The sequence below is a fragment of the Vipera ursinii genome, assembly GCF_947247035.1.
Source record: "Vipera ursinii genome assembly, chromosome: 4".
NCBI classification, from domain to species: domain Eukaryota; kingdom Metazoa; phylum Chordata; class Lepidosauria; order Squamata; family Viperidae; genus Vipera; species Vipera ursinii.
The window spans coordinates 117,105,313-117,123,877 of NC_139514.1; the positions used below are offsets into that span (position 1 = coordinate 117,105,313).

General features: G+C 46.9%; 1 protein-coding gene across 1 annotated transcript in view; it reads right to left on the reverse strand.

Moving 5' to 3' along the window:
* Nucleotides 1-741: 741 nt before the first annotated feature.
* Nucleotides 742-18,565, reverse strand: part of ELF1 (E74 like ETS transcription factor 1) — a 21,895-nt gene continuing 4,071 nt past the window's right edge. The window contains exons 3-8 of the mRNA XM_083362327.1: nt 15,473-15,580; nt 13,356-13,511; nt 12,348-12,431; nt 11,056-11,248; nt 8,869-9,321; nt 742-2,452 (exon numbers count right to left, since the gene is read on the reverse strand). Coding sequence (XP_083218453.1) covers nt 1,825-2,452; nt 8,869-9,321; nt 11,056-11,248; nt 12,348-12,431; nt 13,356-13,511; nt 15,473-15,580 — 1,622 coding nt within the window. The 3' untranslated portion in view covers nt 742-1,824. The remainder of the gene's footprint in view (nt 2,453-8,868; nt 9,322-11,055; nt 11,249-12,347; nt 12,432-13,355; nt 13,512-15,472; nt 15,581-18,565) is intronic.

Consider the following 18,565-nt stretch of genomic DNA (forward strand, 5'->3'; position numbering starts at 1 on the left):
GAATGAATAGAATAGAATAGAATAGAATAGAATATGGAATAAATAGGATAGGATAGAATAGGATAGGATAGAATATAGAATAAATAGAATAGAATAGAACAGAATAGAATATGGAATGAATAGGATAGGATAGAATAGAATAGTTTAGAATAGAATAGAATAGAATAGAATAGAATAGAATAGAATAGAATATGGAATAAATAGAATAGAATAGAATATGGAATGAATAGAATAGAATAGAATAGAATAGAATAGAATAGAATAGAATAGAGGATTAAACGTGATGCTAGATTCTTTTAATATATGTAAAGTAGATCAGAGATGAACGCAGCCAATAAATTACTTTATTTACTGAACCATTCCTGCCAGCTTCCGAGGCTTAACGTTCCTTATGTTGAATTTCTCCCTTTGGATTCTTAGCTTAGCTTGATTTTAAACAACAAAGGGTATAGCTTAAAGGTTTTTGAGTTTGGGGTTGTTGTTTTTTTGCCAAAATAATGAAGACTTCTGTATCTTAAATCTGATTCCTTCTTGCCAGGGCTTTTTTTTCTCATAGAACGCTCAGAATGGAGTTCCGGCACCTTTTTTGGATGGAACCTTGTAGGGTAGGCAAGGCGGGTTGTATGACATGTGTGAGTTCCGGCACCTTTTTCTTTTACAAAAAAAGCACTGCTTCTTGCACACGGTATTTTATTACAGGTCTAACGTCAGATTTCAGACTGAGAAAGAAAAATATACAAGGATGTTGTACTTGATTTATTTTCGTGATAAACCAATTAAAATACAAAAAAAGAGGAAACAGCCTCAAGAGGGTCCCACATTTTAATCTTTTTTTTCTTTTAAATACAAATTCATTCTGCAATACATGAATACGTATAACTTTAGAGCTCTAAACATAATGATCTTATTTGTATCTATAAAATATTGTTCTATGGAAATATCTTCTTTTATGAAAAAAATCTTTTGAGAAATTAAATTACATATTTACAATAGAAAAGGTACTTTGTAGAAATATTTTAATCTCAAAATACTCGGGTTAAGTCCCATATACTTCTATTTTTCATTTCCTTATAAAAATAATCGAGAAAAGCAAACAGCACGCTTCTTTATGCCTCAAGGTTTAAATGGCCTGAAAAATAATTGCACCTGTTTTCGTGAGCCAGTCTATCAAAGATATTGTCATTATTAAAATAGAAAATATCTAGCAAGTAGAATGCATAAGTGGTAGGAAATATCCTTATCGATAGAAGGAAAATACTTCCATTTTGCAAAATGTTTTCTCGCTGGGGGGCAAAATGCATCAGAACAAACGAAGATCAGATCGCCCATTGCTTTATACCCATATAAAACAAAATATATTCTAAGTACATTGAATAAAACAGATCTTTGGAATTTACTAAAAAAAAAATCAAGATAATGACATGGGGGAAAAAATAACAACAACCTCCTGAAATTAGCTATTGCTTGAAAGCATTGATTACATTGCTACGCGAGACAGACAAATAATACAGGAAGTCTTAAGAAATTTTCGAATTTTTGGAACAGTGATCAAAAAGAAAAGAAAAAGAAAAAAAAGAAACTGCATGTTCCTTCATGCCTGCCTTTTGAAACAGATCATCTTTTATACGGCGGAGGAGGAAAACAACAAAGCTGGCAATCAACTCTATAGCATTGCTCCTAAAATATAACTTGAGAAATTAAAAGTAGCTTCATAATGCCTTGCTTTGGAATCAGAGGTTACATACACAATTGGTGGAGGCGTTTTCGTCACATTCAGGAGAAGAGCAATCATAAAACTCTTTTATTTATTTATTTTCCTCTTATTTACTGGTAAGGACTCAGCGGCTGGGACTGTTCGCTTTCCTGTTTGATATGTACAGAGGGAGGAAACCCGTTGGAAGCCGACACCATCACCACAAACGGCTGTTGCGGGAAGCTGGCCTCGGAGGGCGTCTCGTCTTCCCCGGCGCCGTTTTCGCACTCCGATTTCACCGTCCCTTGAACAGCGGCGGCTTTAGTTTCCGGCGCTTTGATCACCGAGGTGATCATGGCATTGGGAGGCGGGCCACCTGCCCCGTGGGAACCGCTGGACGTAAAAGTTACTACGGGGGTGGTGGTGCTGAAAGACGGGGAGGAGGCCACGTTGACCGTCCCGTTGCAAATTGTCTGGACGTTGCTGGTGAGAACTTGGTGGACCTGAGCGGGGCTAAAAACGATGGACGACGGAGGAGAGACGGGCTTGGAGGACTGCAAGACGACGTTCTCCTTCAGCACGGCCACGGGCTGCGAAGAGGGGATGGCTTGTAGGATGAACTTCTGGGGCGCGGCCGAAGAGGTTGGGTCTGCGCTGGCTATCACAGTTGTTAAAGGCACTGTCTGGAGTGTGACGGTGTGTAGCTGCTGGCTTCCAGGAGACACCACCACTGGGACCTGGCCTGAGGCTTGGATGGTCCTGTTGAAGGAAAGACAAAATAGTACGGGTCAGAACTGCCCTCTTAGGCCTACTCTTGTGGCAAGCTGCCAGCCGGCCATCAACCACCAGGGAGGCAGGGAGAAGAGTGGGGTGGGGGTGGGGAAAGCTAACGACTCAAGTCCCAAAGGTGTTTTTTTTCCAGGAGGCAACAAGGCTTCCTGGTTTTTCTTCTTGGAAGACGTTTCCCTTCTCATCCCAGAAGCTTCTTCAGCTCGGACTGGACGGTGGGTGGGTGGGGAATGGAAGGATTTATACTCCTTGCAGACCGCTGGTCCTTTGCCTTCTTTTAAGAGAGTCCTTGAGGCCACCTGGAGGTTTACCTGGGTCCTCGGGGGTCACCTGGGGGTGAAGCCAGATGTGGCTGTAGAATGTGGGGGGGTTGCCCTGTGTCCCTTCACTGTTGGAAGACGGGCACGGGCTGCTCTGTTGTCTGCATCTCAAACCGAGGCCCCAAACCTTCAAGTGGCCTCAGTGAGTCTCAGAGAGAGTACTAACGACCAGGTGACTGCAAAGAAATACAGTCCTTCCATTCCCCCTCCCCTGCCCTCACCAAAATCATCGTTCAGCCAGAACTGAAGCAGCTTCTTGGATGAGAAGCGGAAGGTCTTCAAGGGAAAAACAATAAAAGTCCAGTTGCCTCCTGAAAAAAAAAAAAGCACCCTGGGGACGACCGTAGACCTGGACGACGGAGAACCTGCCTAGACGCCTAGCTACTCGCGGTACCTTCTAGAGATGCAACTGCCAAGGTCGCGCATCTGGGAATGGCGCGGCAGCTTCGCCCCGCCCGGTCTACGGTTGAAGAGGCCTTTTGTTTGAATAGAACTGGACAACGGGGAGACCGGCAACGGGAAGGGACGAAGAGGGGAAAGTTAAGCCGGGAAAGTTTTGGCGCGCGAGCCTCAGTGCTGGCTTTGCTCTACTGTAATCCACTTGGCTTTTAGGAAAGTAAACCGTTCGCCTCGAACGGAGTCGAGGGTCGTTCTTACTTCAGAGAACAAATCTGGGCAGCACTGACAGACCTCCCTTGGTTATTTTCCAACACAAAATGCGTTGCAATATTAATGGTTAATGCATGCATAAACTATGAAGGAACCGCGTGGTTTTTCTTTAATATGGAAAGCCACCTGAAATCCCCTTCCTTGCTTCCTTCCCTCTTCATCTTCCTTCCTTCCTTCTTCCTCCCTCCCTCCATCTTCCTTCCTTCTTCCTTCCTCCCTCCCTCCATCTTCCTTCCTTCCTACCTCCCTCCCTCATCTTCCTTCCTTCTTTCTCCCTCCCTCCTTCATCTTCCTTCCTTCTTCCTCCCTCCCTCCCTCCATCTTCCTTCCTTCCTACTTCCCTCCCTCATCTTCCTTCCTTCTCCCTCCCTCCATCTTCCTTCTTCCTTCCTCCCTCCCTGCCTCATCTTCCTTCTTCCTCCCTCCCTCTTCATCTTCCTTCCTTCCTTCCTCCCTCCCTCCCTCCCTCATCTTCCTTCCTTCTTCCTTCCTCCCTCCCTCCCTCTTCATCTTTCCTTCTTCCTCCCTCCCTCCCTCATCTTCCTTCCTCCCTCCCTCCCTCCCTCCTTCATCTTCCTTCTTCCTCCCTCCATCTTCCTTCCTTCTTCCTTCCTCCCTCTTCATCTTCCTTCCTTCCTTCCTCCCTTATGTTTGTTCTGGTCTTCCTACTTTGGAGAATCATGAAGCACTTCGAGATAAAGCCCCCCCCCCCCAGGAAAAGTACACCTTCAACAAAAGGGAGGCAGTGGCCACAGTCTGCGTTCTGCAGCCATGGGCTGCTCCATGTTTTCTGGGTGTTACTAGCAGAACTTCTCTCAAACAGAAGGAGGAACAAAAATTTCAGAGCAAAAAAACGAGTTTCCACGAGCAACTTCCCCCTCCTTTTTTATATCACAAGGGGACCCTTGTCGTTTCATTTTTCTCTATTAATTGAACTTTTTCTGGGTAATTTAGAATCTCAAACAATAGCTGGAGGGGGGAGGGGGAAACCCAATTGCCCAACGTTCAGAATCGTCTACGCCCAACGCTGTAAGTCAAGATCAATCCATAACTTGGGCATTGTAGTAGATCGTGATACTAAAGAAATCAATTTGATGTTGAACTTGATAACAGCAGCACGGTTACTGGTGGGACAATACTGGAAGAAGGATAGTTTGCCTACCATAGAAGAATGGGTGTTTAAAGTATCGAATCTTGCAGAAATGTCTAAGATTTCTGCTTATTTGAAGGATCATTCACAAGAAAGATATATTTCAGTTTGGAGGAGATGGATAGATTATATTCAGAACAAATATGGGACTAAAAAGTTCCATTTAGCTTATGAGTAGATTTTAGAGGGATATTGTTATTAATTTTAGTATTAGTATTGATTATATTTTTGTTTAAGTTATTATTATTATGTTTTTAATAATTTGAATGTATCTATGTTAAAGGGGAGTTAAAGCACATTATGAATTTGGTTAATTTTATAATGGATAATTTTAATTAGAATATGATTATTATATCTATAACCCTGTATTCAGCTCTGGGAAGTGGGGGGGGGAGAAGGGGGGTGGTTTGGGGTGGGTGGGTTTTGGGGATATGTATTGTAAAAAAATATTTTTTTTAAAAAAGATCAATCCGTAACTTCTCATTTTCTTCATCTCAACCGCCCAAACCACATTTTTATGGTGAGCACCTGTACACAATCAAATCTAATCCTTCCTCTCACTAGGGATTTGACAGCTGTCTCTCTCTGCTGGGACTGCAGAACAAACTCAATCCTTCAGTAGAGTTCCACCCACATCCTAAAAAAACTTTTTTCGCCATGGATTAATTTTCTCTCTTTCCTCTTATGTCCTCAACTTCTTCAATTACTTCCTTAAATCTACAACTTTTTTGTTTTCTACTGAAAAGGGAATATTTTGGAATATCTTAAATAAGGCCCCATCTGGAACTACGGCCCAAGTGGTGTGCATCACTAAAGCGATTCCACGGAATGCTTTCCTTGTCTGATCCATTCATTGCAGATCACATAAAATTAGAATCAGGGCTGCAGTTTCCACGCCCTTGCCCCCAAAAGAGCGTGAGAAACAATGCTATATTTAAATGCAAAAAGTATAAATATTTGGGTTAGAACCGTTAGATTACTGGAATAATACAGAATCGCTGGAAAAGAGGAATCAGCCGTGCATTTCCTAGCCTGTGAATAACCCCAAATTAAAACATTTCTGCTTCAGCTCTCCTGCTCTTTATTCTTAAATCAGCTGGGCAACTACAGATCAAGCTAGGAGAAGAACAGACATGCTTCTATAAATCCTCTCCCGCCAAAATTAGCCAAACCTAGTTATCTCTCCCATCAGACCAATTTTAATTTTGCAACGGTGGTCTTCTACTTAATGCCAGCTCCATCCGTAAGAGAAAACACAATTCAAGAGAAGGGGGGGAGGGTGAAGGAACAGGAAAAAAAACGAGTGTTAGAAAAATCTCCGGCTTCGTTTTCTGTTGGATTCAGCTCCGGAATTATTCCCCGCTCTGTGCCGTGTATAAATTTATACTCTTGCAATCACACCTCAGACACGTGGGCCCAAAGATGCCTTTTTTTTTTTCAAAAAGCAACTGGACTTTTTCCTTTGTTTTTCTTTTTTTCTGGAAGATGTTTTGCCCGACCTTCGCTCCTTCCGGCGCGATCTAAAGACGTATCTTTTTGAACAAGCTGGCCTGGCCTGATGGGAGGGGGGTGGGTTTTTATTACTTTTAAATGCGTTTTAATCTATCTAAGAGTTCTGGGCACTTGTTTAATCTTTTTTTTTAATTTTTGTATTCTGTTTTTTAACATGTATTGCCCTGTTCACCGCCCTGAGTCCTTCGGGAGAAGGGCGGTATACAAATAAAATTAATTAATTAATTAATTAATTCTCACCCAGGGAGCTTCTTCAGTTCTGGCTGAATGATGATGATTTGGGGGGGGGGGGAGCGGGAAATGGAAGGACTGTATTTCTTTGCAGTCATTACTACTCTCTCTCTGAGAGTCCTTGAGGCCACTTGGAGGTTTACCTGTGTCCTCGGGGTCACCTGAGTGGTGCAAATGGGTGTGGAGCCTTCTGGGAATTGCAGGAGATGGGTGGTGTCGTGTTTCCCCCCCCCCCCTCCCTGTTGAGAAAGGGCCGTTCAGTTTGGACCTAGACGGCCTCTTTGACCCCCCTCTTTCAAACCAGCGGTCCTCTCTGTCCAAAATGTAGACTTTGCCGTCTTCGAAAGAACGGCCTTTTGTCTTTTAAATGCAGATGGACTTCTGAATCTCGACCGGATGGGTTTACTCTCCTGTGTTGTGCCCTGCCTTTGGGAACTGCTTTGTATTCTTTCTACAGATCTACACGCGTTATCACTACATTGTTTTTATTTATTTATTTATTTATTTATTTATTTATTTATTTATTTATTTATTTATTTATTTATTTATTTATGGGATTTATTTATGGGATTTATTTATTTATTTATTTATTTATTTATTTATTTATTTTATTTATGTGATTTATATCCCGCCCTATCTCCCGAGGGACTCAGGGCGGCTAACAACAACAGAACTTAAAGGTCACTGTACAGTAAATTAAAAATAAAAATTTTGAAATAAATTAAAATAAATTAAAGAATAGAGTTAAAATTGTAAACATAATTAAAATCCCTGTCAGTCCAGGTCAGCCAGGTGGAAAAGGAGTGTTTTGAGGCCGCGGCGAAAGGACCGGAGATCTTGGGCCATCCGAAGCTCAGGGGGGAGCTGGTTCCACAGGGCTGGCGCTCCCACAAAGAAGGCCCTTCCCCTGGGGTTCGCCAGCCAACATTGTCTAGCCGACGGTACCCTGAGGAGGCCTTCTCTGTGTGAGCGTACTGGGCGATGGAAAGTCGTTCCCGGCAGCAGATGGTCCTGCAAATATCCCGGGCCTAAGCCATGTAGGGCTTTAAAGGTAAGTACCAGCACCTTAAATCTCACCCGGAGGGCAACCGGTAGCCAATGCAGCTCACGTAGGAGGGGTGTACTATGGGAGTATTGGGGTGCTCCCATCACTACCCGTGCAGCTGCACTCTGCACCAGTTGAAGCCTCCGGGTGGTCTTCAAGGGCAGCCCCATGTAGAGAGCATTACAGTTTTGCATATATCACGTCGCTCAGTTGGCGTCTGGGCGTCTCATCCACTAGGTCCAGTTGCCTTTCGGAAAAAGAAAAAAAAAAGCACCTTCGGGACAAACGTGAGCTGGATGGCGGAGAATCTCCGGAGACAACTTGTTCACTTTTTTAAAAAAACGAAACAACCCTAAAAGAACCCAAGCATCTTTTATGTTTTTCACATAGCGAAAAAAAACTCCTCAAAGGTAGCAAGATCCCTTTCGCGCACGTCCAGTGGTGGGATTCAAACAGGAGAACAACTGGTTCTCTGCGTGGATACCGCTTCCGGAAGTCCGTTCTGCGCCTGGGCAATAAAAAAAAAAAAATTGGCTAGCGGTTCTGCCAAAGTGGTGCGAACCGGCTGAATCCCACCACTGCGTACGTGTCTCTCATTGACAAGGCCTTGGTAAGGCCACACTCGGAATACGGCGTCCGGTTTTGGTCCCCAGGATGTAAAAAGGATTTTGAGACTCTAGATCTAGAAAGAATGCGGAGAAGAGCAACAAAGAGGATCAGGGGACTGGAGGCTAAAACATACAAGGAACGGTTGCTGGAATTGGGGATGTCTGGTTTAATGAAGAGAAGGACGAGGGGTTACATGACAGCAGTCTTCCAGTATCTCAGGGGATGCCCCAAAGAAGAGGGAGTCAAGCTGTTCTCCAAAGCACCCGAAGGCAGGACAAGAAGCAACGGATGGAAACTCACCAAGGAGAGAAGCAACCTAGAACTAAGGAGAAACTTCCTAATAGTGAGAACAACTAACCAGTGGAACAACCTGCCTCCAGAAGTTGTGGGTGCTCCATCACTGGAGGCTTTCAAGAAGAGATTGGACAGCCATTTGTCTGAAACAGGTTCTCCTGCCTGAGCAGGGGGTTGGACTAGATGACCTCCAAGGTCCCTTCCAACTTATTATTATTATTATTGTTGTTATTATTATCATTATTATCATCATTGTTGTCGTTCTCATCATCATCATCATCATTATCATTATGCCTGAGCAGGGGGTTGGACTAGATGACTTCCAAGGTCCCTTCCAATGTTACTATTATGATTATTATGATTATTATCATCATCATTATTGTTATAGTTGTTGTTGTTATTATCATTATCATCATCACTGTAACCCATCATCACCATCATCATCACCATCATCATCATCATCACTGTAACCCTCAGAGGCTTCCCAGACGAGGCCAAAGGACCTTCAGGCTGTGGGCAGCTGGGCCACGGTGAAGCTTCGCTTCCATGTCCTCACCTTATATTCGGAACGGAAGGATTCAGGGATTCGTCCAGCCGCCCTTCCTGGAGCGGCTGCACCGATGGCATTAAGTGGACTGTCCGATAAAGCTGAGTGGACTGGACTGGCTGGGCCGACTGCATCGTCCTCAACCCTTCGGGGGTCACGGGAGGCAGGGGCTGCGGGACAGTCTCCAAGGGCTGCTTCAGTTTGGCCGACTTGGCGTTGACGGGCAATTTCAAAAGGGCGGCCGATCCGCTTCCTTTGGAGGCTGGGCCGGGGGCGGCCTTGGACTTGCCCGCCTGGCCTCGGTTGGCCCCGGGGGCGGAGAGCAGCGTGGAGTCGGCCGGGTCTAAGCTTGAGTTGGGGTCCACGTCGTCAATGTAGATGATGTCCTTCGGCATCTCCTTGAACTGGTAGACCAGGCGCTGGCCCTCCACTTTGGCTAAAATGCCTCTCTGGTAGTAATATCTGTGGGAGCAAGGGCAGCCGCAGCCAGGGTTAAGCTTCAAGGCCAATTACAAAATTATATTATTATTACTATTATTATTATTATTATTATTATTATTATTATTATTATTATTATTATTATTATTATTATTATTATTATTATCGTTTTCTTTTTCAGAACGTGCAGCTATTTCCAAGCGGTGTTGACCAGTGAAAACTTTTTTAAGTAGCTCCCCCTGCCCGTTCTGAAATATCTCGGCAGAAATCAGCGGCGTTGGGTGGTATTAAGTCTGGTCCTTCAACTAGAGAAAAGTCTTTTCTCCAGTTGAAGCTTCTGTGGAGGAGGAGGAGGAGGAGGAGGAGGAGGAGGAGGAGGAGGAGGAGGAGGAGGAGGAGAAAGAGAAGGAGAAAAGGCAGAAGGAAGAGGAGAAGTGGAAGAAAGAGAAGGAGAAGAGGTGGAAGAAAGAGGAGAAGGAAAAGGAGAGAAGAAACGGAAGGAGGAGGAGGAGGAGGAGGAGAAGAAGAAAGAGAAGAAGTGGAAAAAGGAGAAGGATGGGAGGGAGAGGCAAAGGAGGAGGAGGAGGAAGGGGAGAAAGAGAAGGAGAAGTGGAAGAAAGAGAAGAGGTGGAAGAAGGAGAAGGAAAAGGAGAGAAGAATCGGAAGAAGGAGGAGAAGGAGGAGGAAGGGGAGAAAGAGAAGGAGCAAAGGTGGAAGAAAGAGAAGGAGAAGTGGAAGAAAGAGAAGAGGTGGAAGAAGTAGAAGGAAAAGGAGAGAAGAATCGGAAGGAGGAGGAGGAGGAGAAGAAAGAGAAGAAGTGGAAAAAGGAGAAGGATGGGAGGGAGAGGCAAAGGAGGAGGAGGAGGAAGGGGAGAAAGAGAAGGAGAAGAAAGAGAAGAGGTGGAAGAAGGAGAAGGAAAAGGAGAGAAGAAATGGAAGGAGGAAGAGGAGGAGAAGAAAGAGAAGAAGTGGGAAAAGGAGAAGGATGGGAGGGAGAGGCAAAGGAGGAGGAGGAAGGGGAGAAAGAGAAGGAGAAAAGGCGGAAGAAAGTGAAGGAGAAGTGGAAGAAAGAGAAGAGGTAGAAGAGAAGGAGAAGGAAAAGGAGAGAACAATCGGAAGGAGGAGGAGGAAGAGAAGAAGGAGAAGAAGTGGAAAAAGGAGAAGAAGCAGAAGTACTGTACAAACAGGAGGAGGAGGAGAAGGAGTGGAAGAAAGAGAAGCAGAAGCAGAAGCCAAAGAAGTGGAAGAAGGAGTAGGATGGGAGGGAGAGGAAAAAGGAAGAGGAGGAGAAGTGGAAGAAGGAGAAGGAGGAGAAACGGAAGGAGAAGAAGCAGAAGGAGAAACGAGGAGGAGGAGGAGTGGAAGAAAGAGGAGGAGAAGAAGCAGAAGCAAAAGAAGGAGAAACGGAAGGAGGGGGAGGGGGAGGAGAACCATGCTAGCTTCTCCATTATTATGTGAAAACTCACTTAGCAACCGTCTCGTTTAGCAACAGAAGCTTTGCGTTCAGTTGTGGGATCGCTTGTGTCGAATAGCCATTTTATCTTTCCAACAATTCGGTTTGGGTATTTGCAGCAGCCCTTCTTAGGCCCGGTCGGGTTGCAAGGGGCTGCCTGTTCCAACGCTGTCCAATAACGTCTCTCGGCTTCGGACGGTGGGTCGGGCGACAGACAAGAGCCTCCCCCCCTTTGGCTCCCAAGGCTTTCCAGGCCTTGCGGCCCGGTAAGGGAAGCGCAGCGTCCCCCCGGAGAGGTCACCTACCTGAGCGCCCTGCCCATCGTCTCGTAGTTCATGTCCGGCTTGTTTTTGTGCTTCCCCCACAGCCTGGAGACCGCCTTGGAATCCACCAGCTTGAAGATGCCCTTCTCTCGCTGAGTCCACTTGATGTACTTGGGGCAGGTGGCCTTGTCCTGGAGCAGGGCCAGCAGGAACTCCCAGAGGTAAATGGTGTTGCCTTGAAAGGAGAAGGAGGCAAATGGATGGCAGCTGGGTGACCTCCTCCTCGGCGGGGGGAAGGAGGCATCGGTGGGCAGGAGGGGGCTCCGGTGAGGAGCTGGAGCGCCGCGATCCTTGCAGGGTTCTTGACTCCCCACCGACCCGCCGGGGAATGCCCAGCCCATAGTGCGGGGGGGGCATCGCCAGGAACGGGCAGGGCCTTCCGGCACCCGCGCAATCTCTCTCGTCTCCTGAACTGCGCCGGTTGTTGCCGGTTTACTTCCAGGCGCGAGTCGAGAGGGCTGTCAAGCCTGCCCCGGCCCAGGGCCCGGCGACCAGAGGGCCCTCGGCCTGCCGTGGGATCTGCCTGGCCAACTGGTGGAGGGGGCAGAGCGAGTTCTTTCGGTGAAGGAGGAGGGAAGGAGGAGGAAAGGGAAGGAGAAGGGAAGGGAAGGAGGAAGGAGAAGGGAAGGAGAAAGGAAGGGAAGGAGAGGGGAAGGGGAGAAGGAAAGGGAAGGAGAAGAGAAGAATAAGGGAAAAGAAGGAGAAGGGAAGGGAAGAAGGAAAGGGAAGGCAAGGGAAGGAGAAGAGAAGGGGAGAAGGAAAGGGAAGGAGAAGAGAAGGGGAAGGGAAAGGAAGTGGAAGGGAAGAAGAAGGAAAGGCAAGGGGAGAATAAGGGAAGTGAAATAGGGAAGGAGACAGGAAGGGGAAGGGAAGGGGAGAATAAGGGAAGGGAAGGATAAAGGAAGGGATGGAGAAGGGGAGGGGAGGGGAGAATAAGGGAAGAAAAAGAGAAAGAGGAGGGGAGGGGAGGGGAGGGGAAGGAAGGGAGGGGAAGGGGTGGCCAAGGAATTAAACAGCGATCTCTCCCACTTCATTTATTATGATCGCTGTGGTTGACTTCTTATGAAATGTGCTGGATTTATTTCCAGCCCGTCACTGGAGTAAATAGTACATAAGGACAATAAATAAACAAAATAACAAATACACAACGACCATAAATAAATAATACACAGGGAGAAGCCATTGACCTTCCCAGGCAGCGCTCGACTCCTGCTTCACCCGGAATTTAACCGAATGTGTTCCGGTGTTTTCCAAAACCCTCCCCTTGGGCTTACCCTTCCCGTCTTTGTTTTTCTTTTTCACAGAGATGTTTGGAGTCAGACTGGGCGATTCTGGCCGAGGAACTTTGGGTTTCTTCCCTGCAAAGCAAAGAAAGCAGCGGTCACAGGAAAATCTCCTAAGAGGAACTTTGGGGGCCGAGGGGGGGGAGGAGAAATTAACCCGTTCAAGTCATTCTTTCTAACGCTTCACGGTGCTCTACGGCCCCCTCTAAGCGGTTTACGGAGTCAGCCTATTGACCCCTCCAACAATCCGGGTCCTCATTTTACCGACCTCGGAAGGAGAGAAGGCTGAGTCAAGCTTCAGCCGGTCAAGATCGAACTCCTGGCTGTGGGCAGAGCCAGCCTGCAATATGGCATTCTAATCACTGTGCCGGAAAGGAAAGGAAAGGAAAGGAAAGGAAAGGAAAGGAAAGGAAAGGAAAGGAAAGGAAAGGAAGGAAGGAAGGAAGGAAGGAAGGAAGGGGAAGAAGGAAGGAAGGAAGGAAGGAAGGAAGGAAGGAAGGAAGGAAGGAAGGAAGGAAGGAAGGAAGGAAGGAAGGGAGGGAGGAAAGGGCAATAGCAACATCACTTAGACCAGGGGTAGGCAACCTCGGCTCTTTTATGACTCGTGGACTTCAACTCCCAGAATTCCTGAGCCAGCATGGCTGGCTCAGGAATTCTGGGAGTTGAAGTCCACGAGTCATAAAAGAGCCGAGGTTGCCGACCCCTGACTTAGACTTATATACCGCTTCACGGTGCTTTACAGCCCCTCTGTAAGTAGTTTACAGAGTCACCCTTTTGCCCCCAACAATCTGGGTCCTCATTTTACCGACCTGGGAAGGACGGAAGGCTGAGTCAAGCTTGAGCCGGTCAAGACCGAACTGCTGGCTGTGGGCAGAGCCGGCCTGCAATGCTGCCTGCTAACCCACTGTGCCACCAGGGCTGCTAGGACAGGCACTTAACGCTTGAAACGTCAAGTCCAATCACTCTCGGTCGCTCTGGCGTACTTTCGACTTCCTTTACCTCTTCTCTTCTTGGGCTGCTCCGGTGTGCTGGGCGATTCGGAAAAGGCCTCTTGGAACTGATGAACCTCCACCACCTCCGGGATGCCGTCCAGAGTGACCGAGACGTGAGTGATAGGCACCGCTTCCATTTCATCTTCGCCTTCAAAGACGTGCGCTTCCGAAAAACAACAAGAGAAAATATTGACTGTTTTTTAAATGCCCTGTAAACCGCCCTGAGTCCTTCGGGAAAGGGCGGTATATAAATCTAAATAAATAAATAAACAGCAGCTGAACATTCGCGAAGATTGCGCTAGAGGTCGCAGCGAGCAAGTCTCCCAAAAGGCAGCGGCGAAGGTAAATCGTTTTATTCCGACTAATTTTATTTTTATTATTTTTTTTAAAAAAAAGTCAAAGTACATATAATAGGGTAGCCCTTGCCTTACGACCACAACGGGGCCCAAAACCTCTGGGGTTCGATGTGACTTTTCTTAAGTGAGTTTCGTCCCGTTGTACAAGCTGTCTTGCCACAGCTGTGAAGTGAATCGCTGCGGTTGGTAAGTTGGTAACAGGGTCGTTAAGTGAATTTGGCTTCCCCCCCCCCGTTGACTTTGCCCGTCGGAAGGTCGCAAAAGGGGGAAAATCACGTGGAGCCTGGCCCTCTGCAACCGTCCTAAGTCCATGTCAGTTGCCAAGCCTCTGAATTTTGATCGCGTGACCCTGGGGGGGACGCCGCCTAAGTCTTAATGTGAAACATGCTCATAAGTCCCTTTGTTCAGTGCCGTTACAACTTTGAACGGTCACTAAACACACCGCTGTAAGTCGAGGACTTAACCCGTACTGTATTTATTTAGGTGATGTATTATCTCGCAATTTTCCTTTGGCAGATTCAAAGGATCCTTTTATCCCAAGAAATAGTAATTCCCTGAGGGCAGGTAAGACTAAAGAGACCAGGATGTGACAAAACTGTGGCTAGGAGGGAAACTGTATTTAAATGTCCTCGATCATAGCCCTACACACAATACTGGTTTTCTAAGTCTTTGTTTAAAAGTAACTTTGGGTAAGTTATTTATTTATTTTTTAACTCTTTGCTGCTGCCCTGTAAAAGGGGAAATAAATACAATCCCACTGGCTGGCGTACAAATAGAACAAATAAAAAGTAAAGGTAAAGGTTCCCCCGCACACGCGTGCTAGTCGTTTCCGACTCTAGGGGCTGGTGCTCATCTCCGTTTCAAAGCCGAAGAGCCAGCGCTTGTCCGAGGACGTCTCCGTGGTCATGTGGCCGGCATGACTAGACGCCAAAGGCGCACGGAACGCTGTTCCCTTCCCACCGGAGTGGTCCCTATTTTTCTACTTGCATTTTTACGTGCTTTTGAACTGCTAGGTTGGCAGAAGCTGGGACGAGTAACAGGCGCTCACTCTGCTATGCGTCACTCGGGATTCGACCCGCCAAACTGCCGACCTTCTGATCGACAAGTTCAGCGTCCTAACCCACTGAGCCACCGCGTCCCTAATAGAACAAATGGCTGAACTCAAAAGCTGTATAATTTAAAACCCCCCCCCAAATCCATCAATGCCGAAATGACTGACGCCTGTGAATGTGTGCGGATCGGAACAAAATAAAGATGAAACGAATCAGGAATAATTTGCGCACGCAATCGTACTGTGAATGCAAGGGGAAAGGGGAAGGGTGGGCGTAGGGGGGAAGCGTTTTATGGATGTTCAATATTTGAGCACGCTCCAGCCGCACACAAGACATTTTCACATTTCATTCATTTAAGTTGGGAAACCGAGCTTCAGAAATTTTAATTCATACAATTTAAGAGGGAAAACAACCACCGCCAACAGGCGCGCAGATTTAAGAGCTTAAATCTTGCTCTTTCTTCCCCAGATAACCCCACGGAAAAGGATATCCTTAGAAAAGTGGAAAATTACCAATAAATGAATTTTTCTTCCCCGGCTTTGACTAAAAAAAAATGCCATCCTAAGCCTATCCAGAGCACATTGCTCAAAAAGTAAAGCTTCCTTCCTTCCTTCCGGGGGGGGGGCAATATCTTCGCTCAACAGAGCTTTGCAGAAGCACGCGGAATTTCTTATTTATTTATTTATTTATTTCCCCCCGGCTGAGTCGAGACTTACTTGATCTTTTTCCGTCCAACATGGGGCCTGGGGAATCCATATTGAGAAGAGCTTCGGCTGCTTCGATGGTTTGCATCGTCTCGTCTCCATTGTGGCAGGATGCTTCAACTAAAAATTGGAGGGTGGGGCGGCGGGAGGGGGGGGGAAGGGAAAAATAGGGAGAGGCAGATTAACAGAGGGGTCAATCCAAAAACATCTTTTCAGTTGTCTAAGGAGATTCTCAAGTCATCCAAGCCAGGTCTACGGTCGTCCCCAAAGGGCTTTTTTTTTTTCCCCCCCACGAGGCAACCGAACTATCCGGGTTTTTCCCTTGAAGAGGTTTCGCTCCTCATCCAAGAAGCTTCTTCGGTTCTGACCGAAAGGTGGAGAATGGAAGGATTTCTAGGCCTTGCAGTCATCTGGTGGTTAGTACTCTCTTGAGAGTCGGTGGAGACCACTTGAAGGTTTCTCTGTTTATCTCGCTAGGGGTTTTTTTTTGTAAGGCCACACCTGGAAGGCCGGCAGCCAATTTCGGTCACCGTATCGCAAAAAAAGGCGTTGAGCGTTTGGAAAAAAAAATTCAGAGAAGAGCAACTAAGACGATCCAAGGCCTGGAGGCTAAAACATACAAAGGACGGCTGCGGGATTTGGGTTTGGCTAGTCTAAAGAAAAGAAGAAATAGGGGGGGGGACATGATAGCAGCGTTCCAGTATTTGAGGGGCTGCCACAAAGAAGAGGAGGGGGTCAAACTATTCTCTAAAGCACCAGAGGGCAGGACGAGAAACAATGGATGGACACTGATCAAGGAGAGAAGCAACCTGGAACTAAGGAGAAACTTCCTGACAGTGAGGACGGTTGACCAGTGGAACGGCTTGCCACCAGAAATTCGTGGGCGCTCCATCACTGGAGGGTTTTAAGAAGAGACTAGACAGTCACCTGTCTGTGACGGTATAGATTCTCCTGCTTGAGCAGGGGGCTGGACTAGAAGACCTCCAAGGTCCCTTCCAGTTCTATTTCTATTTCTATTTCTATTTCTATTCTATTCTATTTTCCATTCCATATTCTGTTCTGTTCTACTTTCCACTCCATTACATATTCTACTCTACTCTACTCTACTCTACTCTACTCTACTCTACTCTACTCTATTCTATAACCCTGTGGTGGCGAACCTATGGCACATGTGGGCACACGCACCATCGTCGTAGTCCTAGGCCTTCAGCTGGGTTTTATAAAACTTTTTCACTTTAGGCCTCCGTTGCCATGTACAAAAAAAAAAAGGTTCAATAAATCAATCAATTTCAACTTCTCACGGGAAAAAAAAGATCTCGCAAAGTTGAAATTGATTGATTGAACTTTTTAGCCCCACCCAGTCTGCCATTACCACCGCAGCCACGCCCACCCAATGGGCCACGCCTACCCAGTGGGCCACGCCCACCCAGTGGGCCACGCCCACCCAGCACCCGACGATTCACAAGTGGGTTTTGGGTTGCAGTTTGGGCCCTCGGCCTCTAAAAGGTTCGCCATCACTGCTATAACCATTTGTCTGATCTGCTACATAGGGTTTCCTGCCTGAGCAAGGGGCTGGACTAGATGACCTCCACCTTCCGACTCTTGTTCTTGTACAGTCCATTTGTCTGACCGACCGACCGACCACAGTGGCACACAAGACATTTGCAAGCGAAGGAAAACAGGACGAGACAATCCTGCCGGTCATGTTCGCGAGTCTGGTAACGAAACGTTCAGAAGCTAAATCGAAACCAGCTCGCAGAGCAGACCAACGGCAGAAAACTCCCTACCTTATTCTGATTATTAATAATAACCGCTTCTGTCTAACTCAGCCCTGGGGCTTAAATAACTTTATTTAATGACCTGATCAAATTACAATGTCGAATGTCCAGTATAGCTGGTCCTCAAATTACAACAGTTCTCATTTAGCCACTGTTTCCAGTTACAACGGCACTGAAAGAAAGGGACTTAGGATGGCTTTTTGACACTTGCAGCATCCCCAGGGTCACGTGATCAAAATTCAGAGGCTCTTGCAACTGGCATGTACGTAGGACGGTCGCAGCGTCCAAGGTGTGTGTGTGTCACATGATTTCCATCCCACCCCACCCCCTTTTGCGACCTTCTGACAAGCAAAGTCACTGGGGGAACCCAGATTTGTTTAACGACCGTGTCACTAACTGCTCAAGCCAGGAGAGCCTTACAGAATCATAGAATAACAGAGTTGGAAGGGACCTTAGAGGTCATCTAGTCCAACCCCCTGCTCAAGCAGGACATTCTTATAGAATCATAGAATAACAGAGTTGGAAGGGACCTTGGAGGTCATTTAGTCCAACCCCCTGCTCAAGCAGGAGACCCTACACCAATCCAGACAAATGTGTTGTGATTCAGGGTCAGCCTGTGGGTTCGGCAGTTGGGTCGGATGACTCAGAGGAGGAGGGGGGGGGGTGTTGAAGAGCTTGCTGATGATGGCCTTGAGGATCCGCAGAGCCCTCAGCCAGGCCCCTCCCACCTGGTCACAACGGAGACCTAGCTGTGTGAGCCTGACAGCGTGGATGAAGATGACCCACAGCTGGCCCTGTTCAAGGATGCCCGACGCAGGAGGCAGTCAATCAGGAGTAAACAGAGGAAGGCAATGGGGCACCTCAGAAGGAGGCAGAGAGAAGCTACGCCCTGAACTGTATTTAAGGGGGAATGCGTGGGAGGGCTGGTTTGCTGAAGGCAACCGCTTGATTAGTTCCTGTTTCATAGCTCCTGTTTCATGGTTGGTGTCTTGTTTTGCTGTTTTATGTTAATAAGTTTGGCAGGCTTAATTCCAGCCTCTTGCCGTTTGTAAAGGGGTTGTCCCTGCTTTTGCTGCAGGGCCGGTAGCAGGCTGGTACAGAACAAAATGCCTGTCCAGTCTCTTCTTAAAAACCTCCAGTGTTGGAGCACCCACAACTTCTGGAGGCTGATTAATCTTTCTCACTCTGTCAGGAAATCCCACAGCCTCAAACACCCGCAACATACTACAAGACAGAGAGACCAATTGGGGCAGGAGAGCAACCAACCACACGGAATTAGAAGCACCTGTTTGACGACGTCCCTTTCAGGCAGTGAAACCCCCCAAAT